General features: G+C 51.0%; 2 protein-coding genes across 2 annotated transcripts in view; one reads left to right on the top strand and one right to left on the bottom strand.

Moving 5' to 3' along the window:
* The first annotated feature begins 2,684 nt into the window (after nt 1-2,684).
* Nucleotides 2,685-4,822, top strand: CIMIP2B (ciliary microtubule inner protein 2B). The gene is made up of 6 exons (XM_065878516.1): nt 2,685-2,776; nt 3,180-3,403; nt 3,492-3,709; nt 3,919-3,970; nt 4,047-4,244; nt 4,562-4,822. The coding sequence occupies exons 1-6, from the start codon at nt 2,721-2,723 to the stop codon at nt 4,648-4,650; spliced, it is 837 nt and encodes a 278-aa protein (XP_065734588.1). The 5' UTR covers nt 2,685-2,720; the 3' UTR covers nt 4,651-4,822.
* The window catches only part of RUSC2 (RUN and SH3 domain containing 2), a 60,001-nt gene continuing 49,755 nt past the window's right edge, over nt 4,758-15,003 (bottom strand). The window contains exons 3-12 of the mRNA XM_065878515.1: nt 10,278-10,907; nt 9,877-10,062; nt 9,566-9,706; nt 8,327-8,403; nt 7,941-8,115; nt 7,745-7,850; nt 7,037-7,083; nt 5,774-6,584; nt 5,543-5,680; nt 4,758-5,458 (exon numbers count right to left, since the gene is read on the bottom strand). Coding sequence (XP_065734587.1) covers nt 5,257-5,458; nt 5,543-5,680; nt 5,774-6,584; nt 7,037-7,083; nt 7,745-7,850; nt 7,941-8,115; nt 8,327-8,403; nt 9,566-9,706; nt 9,877-10,062; nt 10,278-10,907 — 2,513 coding nt within the window. The 3' untranslated portion in view covers nt 4,758-5,256. The remainder of the gene's footprint in view (nt 5,459-5,542; nt 5,681-5,773; nt 6,585-7,036; nt 7,084-7,744; nt 7,851-7,940; nt 8,116-8,326; nt 8,404-9,565; nt 9,707-9,876; nt 10,063-10,277; nt 10,908-15,003) is intronic.

Here is a 15,003-nt window from a genome sequence, read left to right as displayed (position 1 = left end):
TAGTAACAAGCCATTTCACCAAGAACAGTGAGCTGTTTCTTCACAAACCATGAATCTAAGACTAATTATAATTTGTTTCCTAACTTATATTAACTCTTACCCAGATTCTAGCTGCCATGGTCTTTTCTGCAGAATTTGTTCCAGTCCCTGCATCCTAATCTACATCCCAATTTGAAATTCTAACCTTTCCATTTCTCAACTTCACAGACTCTTTCCCCTGAACTCCCAGTCTTACTACTTTTTTCTTTTCTCCCATCCTACCAAATTCTAACTAAACACAATGAATTGCTATTTACTTATTAGCAAGTTAGACACTGGGCCAGCTGCTCTTTTTGCATCATCTCATCTACGATATCCTGCTCAATGAGGTAGTAACATTAGTTTACCCATTTTATAGATGAGAAAACTGAGGGCTGATGAGATGAATTTGGCCAGGGTCTGTATCTCTAGTGACTAGGATTAGAACTAGTGTTTTTTTTGTTTTTTTTTTTAGAACTAGTGTTTTTGTTTTGTTTTGTTTTACTTTTATATTATGACGCCTTTGGCTCTAAGTAAAAGAAAACTTAAAGTGGCCTTAACAATAATGAAATTATTTCATAAGAAGGTTGGTTAAGTCAGAGGCTCAACATTACTATCAAGGACCCAGGCCTTTCTATTCTGCCATCCACCCTGGATGGATTCAGGCTTTGGCCCCAGGTTAGCTTAGCTTTCCACAGGTTTCATGATGCCTGCCAAGGTTCCAGCATCACATCCACAGAATTTCTAGAGGCAGGAAAAGACATCATTCCTTCTTGTCCATCTCTCTTTCTCTAATTTGTTGTGCATCTTTTTAAGAGCAAAGAAACTCTTCCCAGGACACTCCTTCACCCCAGCAGACTTGCCCTCATACTGTCCAGGTTGCCACAAGCCCATGCCTAACCAGTCACTGGCAAGGGGAATGGGACTACTATGATGGGCTTAGACTAATCCAGACTCATTCCTGTGGCTGGCTCCAGCTTCCCTGAAGTTCCTGACTGCTTGGCAGAACGAAATTAAAGTTCTGTTAGGAAGAAGGGAGACGGGGGTAGGGAATAGGTATGAAGTGTGCAACCAACAGTGTCTGTTACAGAATCCAGAAGTGCAGGTTGTTAGCCTTGACATATTCCTGCTCTTCTGGGCTCTCCCCTCAGCTCCCACCCTCACTCTAGCATATTTCCTGGGAGCCAAGTCCTCTCTAACTCTAGCTCTAAGTGACACATACCAAGTGTCCACATACCAAGTGTCCTTGGCAGAACACTGAGGAACATGAAATGTATTCTTTGGGGCCCTCTCGTGCAATTCCCAAGAAGTCAGTGACACATGCTTGGTTAGCCCAGGCACTGGCACAGTCAGGCGTGGGGAGGAGAGCAGAGGTTCTGCGTCCTGGAAAGGTGGACCAGCCTGGCCCTGAACCAGCCGCAAAGTTCTAATCATGCTCCCCTCCCCCCATTCTTTTTCCTGGTCTGTACTGCTCTTAGGATCTGAATTGTTTTCTTAACAAATTCTAATTTGCCCCCTCATTAAACCTCAACATGACCTTCATATCTCCTTCCCTTGAACTCCCACAGTGAGAAAACCTGTAACCCCTGAATTTACTAACCATTCATTGATCTCCCATTTGTGTTAGACACTTAGAGACAATACTAAACAATAGGAAAGGAAATTAAGTTTTAGCAGCTGCGTGCCAGGTGCTGGGGTAAGTTCTTTCACACACACTATCTGACTTTATTTTTAACACCACCTTGGTAGGTTAGGCTATTTTAACCTTCATGTTAAGAGTTTAGGGATTTCAGGTTCAGAAGAAGCCACCTGCTCAGAGAACGTAAGGTCGGCTCAAGGTCACAAGCTGTTAGGAGCCCATGGCTGCCTGACTTCACGCCTGTGCCCTTTCCCCTACCCCACCATTCTGGCTTCAAGGTGTTTGTTACAAAGCACATCTGCATACATTAATCTGAGCCTCACAACAGTAGCAGGGTGAATAGTAGCACCTGCATTTTATAAATGAGGATAGTAGGGTTCAGAGGTACTAACTGACTTGCCCATAGGCACGTGGAGCACAGCCACGCTGTCTCCTACTCCTCTGCACTTTCTGCCACTGTAGAGCGTGCCTGGCAGAGCAGGGCATATTTGTTGAATGGATGATGATCCGGATTATGGTAGTAATTCTTGTCCTTACGTTACTGAAAATAAACAATGTCACCGCCTAGAGGTCTTTAGGTTCCTTTTCTCCCTATCACCTCCCCGCTGGGCTTTCCTAGGAATTCCATCACCTTCAACCAAGACTCACAGAGAGTAGAATCCACATCTCCTCAGGCAGGTGCTCAGAGAGGGGCTTAAGAAGGAAGGGCCCTCTTTCGAGACAGAGCTCAATGGGCCTGTCAGTTTTTGCTCCCCCACCTGCCACTTCAGGGCTTCCTTTGGTTCTGCAGTGGCGAGGCTGTACGCGGCCTTCTCCCTGCCCCCAGGTGGCAGGGCTGCCCTTGATCCGGAGTGGACGGACCAGTGAGCCTCTACTCCCCTGCGGCCCGGGCCCTGACAGCCATCACACTAGTGCCCCAACCCCTCTCTCCTCCCGGAGCCCCACCTCCTGCCTCTGGCTCGGCCTCCCAGCCCTTGACACAGTCAGCACACACAGCCCAGGAGCTCAGCTCAGAGAAACGGCTCAGAGAAACGAAGGGAACTTTGCCTGGGTTCCCACGGCTATGGCTAGCACCTTCATACCAGGGCTGAACCCTCAGAACCCTCATTATATCCCAGGGTAAGACTTCTACCCAGAGCACACGTGTTTGCTTCTGGGAACAGGGGTGTAAAAGGCTGTAAAAGGTGGCAGAGTTGTGCCACCTCGGCCTTGGGGGCCAGGTGGACATTCTGGTATGGGAGGCTTATGGCCGGGATGTCTATGATGTTGGATGGAAAAGGAAAAGCAAGAGAACAGTAGTAGCCGGGCCTGCTATGAAGCTTTGTGTTGTGCTCTCCATGGTAACAGGGTAGCAGCAGAGGGGAAGGGTTGAAAACCCAGACAGAGAACTAAGAAACGCCTGCTCCAAATATATACACAGCTGAGTCCAGAAGAGATCAGGGCTTCAGAGGTCTCTGCTTCTGCCTCTGGGGATGGTGAGGCCGGGGATTCTGGAGGTGAGTGGGTGAGACTTGTGCTACAGGTACACTGGACACTGCCCGCTACTTCGGTTCAGCATGGGCCAGACCTATGGGCAGATGACTGGGCAGCTACTTCGCGGCTCTCCTGGCCTAGCCCGGCCCCCTTCCCACCGCACACTTCTGCCTCCCATCCGGCCTCCAAGATCTCCCGAGGGTCCCAGGAAAAGCCTGCCTGTCAGGCGTGGACACGAAAGGCTCAGCTCCAGCATGATCCCTGGGTACACAGGTATGTACACAGGTATGAACAGGTACCCCCCATCCCAGAACATGGGTCCCACACACTAACAAATCGTCCTTGCCCCCTGCCTACCTAGGTTTTGTACCCCAGGCACAGTTCATCTTTGCCAAGAACAGCAGCCAGGTCTGGGCTGAGGCTCTGAATGATTTCACCCAGCGGTATGGGCGACAGAGGAGTCAGGAGCTGCCAAAGGAGGCCACGGGAGAGAAAGACGTGGAGAGAGACCAAGAGCCAAAGCTGGAGGCAGAGCTAGAGACGGAAAAGGAGCCAGAGCTGGGGCAGGAGGCGCAACAAGTGAGACCGAGAAGGCTGATGGGGAGTACGAGGCGGGAGTGGGGAGCCTTACCTCTGCGTGGCCAGGTCTGGGGTGGCCATGTGTAGCATGGCTGTGGGACAGGGGATGTGGGCTAGACCGCCAGCCTCACCTCCCTGGGAGCTTGTGTTACAGCTCAGGGGCTGAACTTGATAGCCCTGTTTTTCTTCTATCAACTTCTCCTCAGAAGGCTTCCCCTTATTCCATGGATGACAGAGATCCTCGCAAGTTCTTCATGTCAGGTGAGAGGAAGTGGGTAATGACCAAAGGCCTGGGGAGGTGCCCAGGAGGTACTGACTTAGTATCCCCCTCCCCTAGGCTTCACTGGTTATGTGCCCCGTGCTCGCTTCCTCTTCGGTTCCAGCTTTCCTGTGCTCAGCAACCAGGCACTGCAGGAATTTGGACAGATGAAGTCAGGGGGCAGATCCCAGAAGGATCCTAAACATCTCCCCTCACTTTCCAGGACCTACCCTCAGAACCTGGGCCTTGTACCTAAATATGGGGGCTATGTGCCAGGTGAGGACAGCCCCCAGAGGGAGGCTTTGGGGACTGGAATATTTGTGTGTGTGTGTGTGTGTGTGTGTGTGTGTGTGAGAGAGAGAGAGAGAGAGAGAGAGAGAGAGATAGGTGGAGGTGGTTTAGGGCTTGGAACTAGTAGATATGGGGGGACCTTGGGTCAGCTTTATCACTGGGCAGAAAAGGAAACTGATGTAGCTCCTAGGGAGTAGTTAGGACCAGATTTTGAAGTATAACTTGGAGGTTCTAGGCAACTGGCTGAGAAATAACTCTTCTATGCCTCTGGCTACAAATGACAGAATCTTTTGGCCACACAGGGTATAAGTTCCAGTTTGGCCGCACATATGGGCATCTCACCCATGATGCTCTGGGCCTCAGCACCATCCAGAAGCAGCTCCTGGCGTAGGTACCTAGACTTCAAGTTCTCTCTTTCCTTTTCATCCTATCCCAGCCATCCTTTTGCAAAGAAGAAAGATGGTCTGGAGGGTGGGAGAAGGCACAAAGAGAGAATGGTTTGGAGGCCGAGCACCTTTTTTATTAATAGGCGTAATAAATAAATAAATAAATACATAAACAGAGCCTGGGCTCCTCCTCCCTCCTCTGACCACCAGGCACTGGCCACAGCCTACTTACAGCTGGGGGCTCAGGGAACTGGCCCCAATACTGTCACCCATCCTTCTCACCAGCTGGCCTAGGGACCCCCACAAACGGGCCTTCTGGTCACCTCCCTCCACAGGGACATGCCTGTCTGTACCCATGGGAGGGCTGGCCAAGATGGGCGGGGGAAATTCTGGCAGCCCAGTGCTGCGTCCCTTCCCTCCTTTCCTGGGGGGAGATCTGGACGAGGTCACTGGGACAGTTAAGGGGGAGTAATTGATACTGAGCACAGGGGTATGCGGCCCCCAGCTCTCGGTCTACTCTCTGTAACCAGGCCAGAGGGCTTGGGAAGGGCTCTCAGGCTACGAGTCTAGGGGTTGTGAGGGTCCCTGAGGCCACCAGCATGCACAGGGCCTCAGTTTTGGCTGCTTCCAGGGGTTGGACTTGGAGTTGGGGTCAAAGTCACATAGGCCAGAGGCACCAGGCCAGTGTCAGGGCCACGGCTGCAGCGCAGCCAGTCTCCTCCGGCTGGCCCCAGCACCCGCAGGATGTCTCCCTTGTGGAAGCTCAGCTGTCCAGGGCCTGTGGCCAGATGGTGGCACAGTGCCTTCACCTCGCTGGGGAAACAACAAATGGAGGTCAGAGAAACCCCACCCAGAGCCAAACCCAGCCCCCAAATCCCTCTGTCTCCCAGGGCTCACCATGGAGTGCTGGAAGGCAGGGCTGGAGACTGTGGCTCCTGCAGGCTCTCCTTGGGCTCTGGCTCCCGGCGGGCACCCACTGTTTGCGCCACTAGCTGGAACATGGACTTGTCCAGGCTGAGCCAGTCCGAGGGTAGCCTAGGGGATAGCGGCCGGGCTCTGGCTCTGTCTGTGCCCTGGCTTAGAGCAGGCACCCCCGCCCATCTGTCTACACCAGGGGCTGTCTCTTACCTGTTTGTGGGGCGGGCCTCCCGCTGAGCCTTTCGGGACCCGAAGAGGTGTCCCCACTTGATGACCCCGGGTGAAGGCTCTAAGGCTCCTTCCTCATTTTCTGCTGGGGGGGCAGTGGGCCCCTCCCTCTCCCGGCTACGCCTCAGCTCAGCCAGTACAGAATCAGGGGGGCTCCCCATCCAGAAGGGCCAGCCCCTCTCCCGGCCAAGGGTCTCCTCAGGGGCAGGGCAGGCCTCAGCTCCCTCCACGACTCCCTCTCGGGGGGGTGGCCCCCCACCTCCTGTCCCTTTCTTTTTCTCACTGCTGCTGCCACTGCTGCTATTGCTGCCACCCCGGGGGAACCTAGAGCCCTCAGTGGAGCCATCGATGTAGACCTGGGAGCTCTGCATGAGCTGGTACCACCAGCCAGCCTGCCCACTTCGGGCCCACCTGCCACGCCCTGAGCTCTCAGCTGCCTCTGTCTCCTTCTCTTCTTCCTCATCTTCTCCACCTTCTGGGGCACCCACACCCTTCACCCGCTCCCCACGGGCTGCCCCGTCCATGTCTCCAGGGCCCTCCTGGCCCCGGGAGCGGGCCAGCTGCAGTGTCGAGTGGGCGGACAGCAGCAAGTCCTGGGACACCCGCAGCAGCTCCTTGTGCTGCCGCTGCCGCTGGCCACTCTGCAACAGCCGGTGCTGGAACAGTAGGTCGAGGCTGAAGGGCAGGAGGGCCAGGGGCTGGAGCAGCAGCAGCAGTTCCTCCAAGAGGCCAGGGCACACCGTATGCGCCGCGTTCAGGAAACCCCACGGCTGGTAGTGGGTCTGGATGATATCTAGGGGAGAAAGAGAGAGGGACTGAGCCACACAGAGAAGCAGAGCCCGGCCTGGGGTGGGCCTGTGAAAGGCAACGTGGGTGGAGTCACTGTGTATATCTGCACAGGCTGTGTGCCCTGCCACTTAGATGCCCTACAGTGTAAACGATGCCTTCTGAGGTTGTGCAGTGCAGAAGCTCCACAGTCTTAAGTGGCAGCCGTGAGTTCAGAGAACAGAGGTTCCTGCCACCCTGACTCCCAGATTGCCTGAGTATCCCGCTGACTCCAAGGCTCTAACACAAGCAGAGGCTGGGAGAGGACTTGGGTAGAAGCCCAAGCCTTGAGGATGAAAGCTTGTGTGGTTCTCCTCCCCACTTCTAGCATCTGAAAAGACAGCTGTGCCTCCCTCTTTTGATCCTCCGAGGTCTGGCCTCTGTTGAGTTTGCAAGACAGAGCAGGGTTCTGAGCATTACCTTCATGGTTATAGAGGTGATTAAACCAGAACTCCAGGGACCGGATGCTGTAGGGAGATAGGTGAAGAGAGTTGAGTCTTGTGTGGATATAGCCAGATGATAAGATACAAAGAAGACAGATATGGGGGGGGGGGTCACGCACAGGGCAGAGGTATAGGTGAACATCTCCCTGCTATGGCAGTGATGCTACCTGGTTAACATGTGATTCACAAGCCAATCACTTCCTCTTAGAATGGAGTTGGCTTGCCCGTGACCCAGGAAGTCAGGGCAGCTGCTGAATGAGAGGACAGGATAGCTCAGGACCAAAGGGGATGACCTCGGCCCATACTTGAGAAAAGAAGGATACTGTGATGTGGGTGCCAAGGTGAACTGGGTCAAGCAGGATTTGGAAGCAGTGCTGGAATGGACAGGATCAGGGTTACAATATCCAAAGAAACTGAGAACCAGGTTAATTTCCAAATGAGCCAGATTATGGATTTGTAAAAGCAGAAGACCATGTTGGTGATCAGTGCCAGAGACTGATGGGTCTGGTGGGAGACCAGTGACCTACTGAGAGAGACTGTAGCTAGGTGGGGAGAAAGTGAGCCTGGGCCCTGGCCAAAGATCCTGCAGATCCACCCTTTCTGACCCAGTCTAGGAAGCTGGTTCTTCGGAGGTGCCAGAGCCCAGGGGAGGGGACCGGTGGTTTGTAGACTTCCACACACTCACTTGAGCAGGCCGAGGATGAAGGCGTTGAAGCGCATGGTATGACTGGTGAGCTCTGGGAATTGGCTGACTTTGTTGTACAGGCCGTGCAAAACCTTGGTGGATGGGCCTGGGAGGAAGCCAGAGTTGGAGGTCACGTGCCCAATCCTGGAACCCTAAAATTCAGCCTGGGGTCCCTATCTTGCCAGCCAGCACTTACCTAGCTGTGTGGAAGCCTCAACCACACTCCACGGGGTGTTTTTCCGTTGCCCGATGATGACATCCAGCACAAAGGCCTTGAGCCCGTCCTCCAACACCGCCCGGACCGCAGGGCACAAGTACTTCAGAACCAGGTGGCCTACATTGGGGCTCACAGAACTATTCCCCAGCTTTGCCTGTGGATGCGGTAGGGAAGTACAGGGAATCATCTAGAGCCTGACCTTGGTCCTCTCTGACTCTCTTAGTCCTTACGGTGCTTCTCTTGCGATCCCCATCTCTAAGTACCCAACTCTGAGTTCTAGAGGCAAGGGAGCAAGGGCAGGTGGTAGCAGAGAATAGGTGAGGGTCAGCAGGGTAGAGCTCAGCTCTCCACAGTTTCTTGCTTACCTTTACCCCAGGATCCCGGCTTGTGCCAAAATGGGCCACAATGAGGTCTACAGCCGTGTTAATAGCTTTCACCAGCCCTGCAAGTGAGAATTTGATGTGATGGGTCCCTAATCAAGTCCCTGGGCAACTCAGCTGGGACTGAGCCCTCAGTGGGAAGAGGGAAGGGCTTCCACACACACACACACACACACACACACACACACACTCACTCACTCTCTCTGTCCCTGCACATACAGCAGGCCCTGGCCTCTTCCTATTTTTGCCCGGTTCTCAAGCCCCTCCTGTTTTCACCTCCCTGCCCAGACCCACCTCAATGATTCCATTGTCAAGACACTCAACATCCTCACTTCCTTGCCCTCTTGCTCCAGACCTAGATCACTCTAACCATCTGTCCTCTCCACTCTGAGAAACCAGGCTATTGGCTGTTGTTGGAGAAAGTCCAGCGCTACTCACACCAGTGCCTGGGAGAGGCACTTCTTTGATGTGTGCCTTGTAGCACTCTTTGCTATGCTCTCAAGTTGCCTTGCCAAATCTTGACCCCTCTCTCAAGCCCTTGGCTCTACTTCACACAGAGAACAGAGGCCACTGGTGATGAATTCAACTTCCCTGTCCATCCAAAAGACAGAACTACATTACAACTATCTTCCTTCCCACCTGCCCTCTCTTAATCCCTTTCCAACTTGGAGGAATGTGGCTATTCCCCTTCTTGCCTAAGGTTCTTCCCTCTCCCTAAACTCTGAGTCCCCCACTCTGCCTCTGCGAGGGACTTTAGCTTCATCTTTCTCCCTTTCACAGGCTGCTTCTCTAAGGCCCGCAGTTATGCTCAATCCTCTCCCCATCATCTCACTTAAACAGGTCTGCTAGATAGACTGGTTCCTTGTCAGTCCTTACCTTATTAGATGTTACCATCATGTTTACCCAAACCGCTAGAGCTTGTAGCACTTGAGCTCCCCGAGTATAGCACATGAGAGTCTCCCTCACTATACTTAGCTCCCTGAGGGAGGAAACTAAAACCTGATTCTTAAGCATCTGATAAAGGATCCTTGCTCACTTGCAAATACTCACGATCCACAGTACAAAGACTTCTGCCTCTTGCCCCAGTACCTGTGCTCTCTAATTCCCTCCCAGCACTTGGAGTTCTAAAACAGGGAAATATTCCGAAGGGCTAGATAGTAGGGCAACAGGCACAAATAGGTAGTGATAGCAGATTTCCCATCCGGAGCTAGGAGTAATATTCACCTTTTTTCTGAAGAAGGTCAATGGAAACGGCCTCTGAGTTGCCATCTGGGGACAGACAGAACTCAGCTGGAGGCTTCTCAGTCAAGGAAAAGGGGTCTTGGAAGTCAGGGCAGGTCAGTGGTAACGGCTTCACTACTTGACCTGAAAAGAAGAGAAAAAATCAATCCCAAGCAATTCTCTTTCTGAGTTGCACCTCAGTTCAGTGCCTCATACCCTCTGAGCCATGTGATTTTTGGGACTGACCCCTTCTCTAGCCCCTCCCAGCTATGGCAGAGCCTGCCCTGGGTTTACTGGGGATCTGGCCCACACACCATTCAGCCGGCAGTTCAGATGGCCAGCAGCACTGAGGGAGCCAGGGAACTCAAAGATGGGGTTCCTTCGGGCCAGTCGACCATCCTGTGGCCTTCGGTCTAGGCTCCCTGACAAACCAGGTGGCCCTAGAGGGTTCTTCCTCCTGTATTCCCTCCACTTGAGTGCTTGAGGGGATAGATGGTTGGCTGAAAGCAGAACAGATTAGCAAAAGAGACAGGAAATAGTTAGAAGACAGCATTTCATACCCACCCAGTGGGCCCATATAAAACATGAGGGTTGGGAATGTTAGCCACAGATGCAAACACTGTAACCTCTGACCCCAAGCTGGAGTATAAGAAACCATTCAGTGGGGAGGTAGCTTGCTTGGGGTGGGGTGGGGGGCAGGCACTGAACCTCATACCATTATTGGGCCTGGAAGCCATGCTGCCCTCACCACCTCCCCGGGCCAGGCTCTCTGCCCGGCTGAGGCTAGATCTCCAGGAGCCCAGAGGAGGCAAGCTTCCTGTTCCATGGAGTCGGTACTCAGCCAAGGTCAGTATCTTCTGATGCTCCTTTTGTGGCTGCTGGGAGGTGGCAGGCCGGACGGCAGGAGGACAGGAGCGGCCCCATGGAGGTGGGCTTTCTGTGGCTGTGGTCTGCTCTGGGGGAGGGGAGCACGAAGTGGAGGCAGAAGAGTCAGTGCTGGGCCCAAAGGGGCCGGCACTCCGGATGGGGGAGTAGCTGCCCAGGGGTGACGGCCGTGAGGTTTGTGGCTCAGGCCCAGCTTTCCTGGCACCTCCGCTGCTGGCTGCCTGAGAGTCCCCTGAAGGAGCGTGCGCTGGGACCTGAGCAGTGGGGGCAGCCAGGGGGGCACGCTGCGGTGCACGGGTGCAGCCCGAGAGGCTGTAGAGCTGGGAGAGGCTGTGGAGCGCCCGGGACTTGGCCAGCTGCTTGGGGAAGTGGTGCTGGAACACGAAGGGCTGGATGGGCAGCGTGGTTGGCCTCTGCTCCTTGCTGTAGCGAAGGACTGGTCGGCTCTCAGCACCACCCCCTGCGGCAACAGGGATGGAGAAGGAATCAGATGAACACTGAACTCACGTGAGGGGAAGACAAGAAGCAGGAGATGACGCTCCCTGGGGAAAGGGGATGAGAGGGGTAGGACCTGGGCTGAAGGAATTGAATGGGGTAGGGGTAATTCAAGTTTGTGGAATGTGCTCCTCCCGTCTTTTGTAAAACTTTTCCTAGTGTTTTTATGACATTGACCTGTCTTGTACCTCTTGACTGTTCAGCCCTTCTTCATTTTCTTGACTTCAAAGATGGGCATATCTTAAGGCTCAATTCTTATATTTCACTCTACACTTTCTTCCCTGCCTTGTTCACGTTCAGACAGTCGTACAGGCAACTCCTGAACCCATGGCTTTAGCCCCAACCTTCTTCTTGATCTCTAGATCATTCTGCTTTAGGGTTCTGCTTTCATTTAAAATTTGCCATTTTAAAACACCTCATTCATTCTCCTGATGATTTCCATTTCTGCCAATGGCAGAACCATCATTTTCTCTGTTTCTGAGGCCTAAAGACTTGGAGTTAGTAATATATTTTCAGGGTCAAGATGTTAATTTACTTCAAGCTTTCGCCCATCATCCCCTGTCTCCACTAGAGCCGACACATTTCATTTTTGAGCAAATCTAACCACAATAAAATATTTCTTTACTTGCAGCTAGAATCAGCCCCCCTGTCACCTATCCACCCTACTCCCACTCTTTCATGATCCTGGTATTGGAGCCCCAGAGTCCACATCTGCTCCCTCTACATAGAGGTGTGTTCCCCAGGAGTGGTCCTCTCCTGTTCTTTCAGCCAATCTTCTAGTCAGTGTCCCTCAAAACATGGGTCTCACTCCAAAACACGGGACTCACTCACACAACAGGACACTGCACAGAGGGAAAGTCTTTGTGTATGGGCTGTGCAGCTAATGAAACACTGCACACACTGTAAACATGTAAAAGAACACAAGGTGGCGCTATAGGCATCCATACCACCTGAAACCCTGGGTGTGGTTCATTGGCACCCCTGGCTCCACAGTTCTGAGCAAGGAATTAGTATCCATACTTGAAAGATCTGGGTATTGGAAATTTAGAGATTAAGTCATTCGCCCAAGGTCACACAACTAGAAAGCTGCAGAGCTAGAATTCTGCCTAAGTCAGAGTTTGACTTCGGGGCTAATGTTCTCTTTACCACATTGCACTACACCTGAAATGATATCAGGCTGGATTTTCCTATTCCTCATCTTTCCCCATTTATTTACTTCAGCGAGTCTTAAGGGGATGGTGAACACACCCTGTAAAGGAGATGTTTCAGAACCACTCTCAGTGGACATTTTCAGACTATACCCTCCTGCTATTCCCAGTCAGTGATCAGAGAACAACCCTTGTCATTCTCCCTGGCTCACTATGCTCCAGCAATACCTTCTTCTGTCCTTCAACATGCCAAGTTCATTAACATCTCGGGGCCTTTTGTTCTCGCTGAAATTGTCTCATCATTCAGGCATCAGCTCAAGCATCACTTCATTAAGCCCTTCTCTGACCACCCCACTCCCTCTGGCAAGTCATGCTCTCATCACCCTGTTTTATTTTCTTTTTAGCCATTTTTCACTATCAGAAATTATCTTATTTGTTTATTGTCCATTACTCCTTATAAGGGCTCCAGAAAAGCAGGGATTTTTAAATTGTTTACTGCTGTATCCCCAGTGCCTAGAACAGACCCTGGTGCATGGTGGGTACTGAATAAAGATTCGTTAAATGAATGAAGCCTCACTGTCACCCTCGGTTCACTATAGGCTCACTGCATCCAAATCTTCTCACATATACCAGCTTTAGGAAGTATTTTATTTCCTGTGGCGCTACTGCCCACAGAACAAAGTCTAATCTTCTCAGTCAGGTAGGTGTCCACACCTGCCACAAATTAGGTGCTCTCCCCTCAAACGTCCACACCTGCCATGCTCATTGACACCACTCTTCCCCCCTCCATTCCCATCTTTAAGCACACTGCTTTTCCTACTGGGAATGTCTTCATCCTCTCCACTTACTTAAATACCAAATTTCAAGACTGAGCTGACGCTGGCTATCAGAGTAGGCCCTCCCAATCCCAGCTTTACTGTACATGCTATGTAGAGTATGTCTGAATTAGACTATCTACTCCTACTCTTTTAAAAATCCTCCCTGCTAAGTTCTCAGGCAGTAAGATCAGGGAAGGGGGAGGGGTGTCTACTGTGGGGAGTGGGTATCAGTTCTACCCTCAGGGAATACAGGGAATAAGTTTTCTCATTTTCTATGTGACAGCCCTTGAGAAAATTGGAGATAGAGACCACATTCACCCAAGTCTGTTCTTCTGTGGGCGACACAGCCCCAGCCCCTCCGTTCCCTCTTAAAATGGAGTGTCCAGAACTTCCAGGAGGGCTCTAAGTGGTTCACAAGGGTGAGGGGGACTATCAACTCCTCCCTTCTAGAGTCTCTAAATGAATCCAACCATTTTAACTTTTTGGAAGCCCTTCCAAACTGCTGACTCATTCCTGAGTTTGCAATCAATTAAATATCCCAAATCAACTCAAGTACAGCTTACATTATCAAAGTTCATATTGGTCCCTGAAAGAACAAAACGTTCTTTCCCGACTTGGTAAAACCCTTTTGAATCTTGATTCTGCTGCTCAGAATCTCAAAGAGATCTCACTTCTTTTGTCATCATTTTTTGATATAAAAAAAAAGTCGTACAGAATCAAGAAAAAAGCCCTGTGGTAAGTCACTGGAGACTTATGGAACAAAACAGCATCTCAATATGAAAATTCTTACCTGATAGCAAAAACACTTTTAAGGCCTCTCCTCCCATCTCTGACCAGGGCTGCTCTTGCCCTCAGACTGCAAGCCCTGTGCCTAGATATCACCCACCAGACACTGCAATCTCAGAAGAGCGTGGGTTCCAAAGCACTCTGACCAATCCCTGCTGTTTCTGACCCCCCTCTTCCCTAGAGACCCTCCTGCATCCCTTCCCCAAGGGCACCTCCTCTGTGTATGTTTAGGAGTGTGAAGTCTTCTGATAGACTGTGATCTCCCTAACAGCAGAGATAACACCATTTATGATTTTTTTTAACCCTTTTCCTTTGAGAAGCCAACAGACCAACCTAAGGCTACAGACAGCCAATTCCCCTTTATCGACCTTTCCCCTTGCTTTATCTCCCCTTTCCTTCCAAACCTTCTGAGATCTGGCTTCTACGCTGGCCACTCCCAAATGCTGCTCTTGGGATTCTTCAGCCTTAATCCTAGTGATTTCTTTTCAGAGCTCATTTGTTGAACTAACTCTTTTTGAAACGTTCTCCTCCTTTGGCTCCTGTGACTTCACCCTCTCCTGGTTTTCCCTCTATTTTCTTGGCTAATTTTTCTCAGCCTCCTTTGAGGGTTGCTCTGCTCAACCTTAAATCACTGTATCCCCAGGGCTCCGTCCATCATTCCCTTTATAACTCTACACATTCTCCCTGGATGTTCTCATCCACTCATAGCTTCAACCACTATTTTTATTCCAATGACTCTCTGATCACAGGGGTCTCCTGACCTCCAGGGAGACATCCTTACTAATCTACCTTCCACCCAAACAATCAGAAATCTTTCTAAAATGCAAATCAAAACATGCCACTATGCTGTAACAAACCAAAAAATGCCACTTCCCTGATTAAAATCCTTTAATGGTTCCATCCACATTCCACTATGGCTATATTAAATTATCTGCAGTTTCTGGAAAGCATCAAGATATTCTGTGCCTTTGTGATTTTGTATAGACTACTGTATGAGCCTAGAATGTTCTTTTTATGAGTCTCCACAAAGCCTATTCCTAATCATTTTTCTAGACTGTGCTTAAATGTAAACCGTATTAGCACTCCTCTGACACTTTGGTCTGTTTAGCTATCCCTCTCATAGACTAGTACCACACACCGCCATCTCTACATTTTAATTTTGTACCACACACTGCCATCTCTACATTTTAATTTTGTTTCCTTTTCTGTTTCCACCCTTCATCAGAATTCCTTAAGGACAGAGATTGTTCCTCTCATCTATCACCAGCACCCACTTAACACAGAGCTTTTAAAAAATAATTACTTAAGT

The sequence above is a fragment of the Phocoena phocoena genome, chromosome 6 (genome assembly GCF_963924675.1).
Source record: "Phocoena phocoena chromosome 6, mPhoPho1.1, whole genome shotgun sequence".
NCBI classification, from domain to species: domain Eukaryota; kingdom Metazoa; phylum Chordata; class Mammalia; order Artiodactyla; family Phocoenidae; genus Phocoena; species Phocoena phocoena.
The sequence above is the reverse complement of the archived record's forward strand: the minus strand, read 5'-3'. Positions and strand labels throughout refer to the sequence as shown.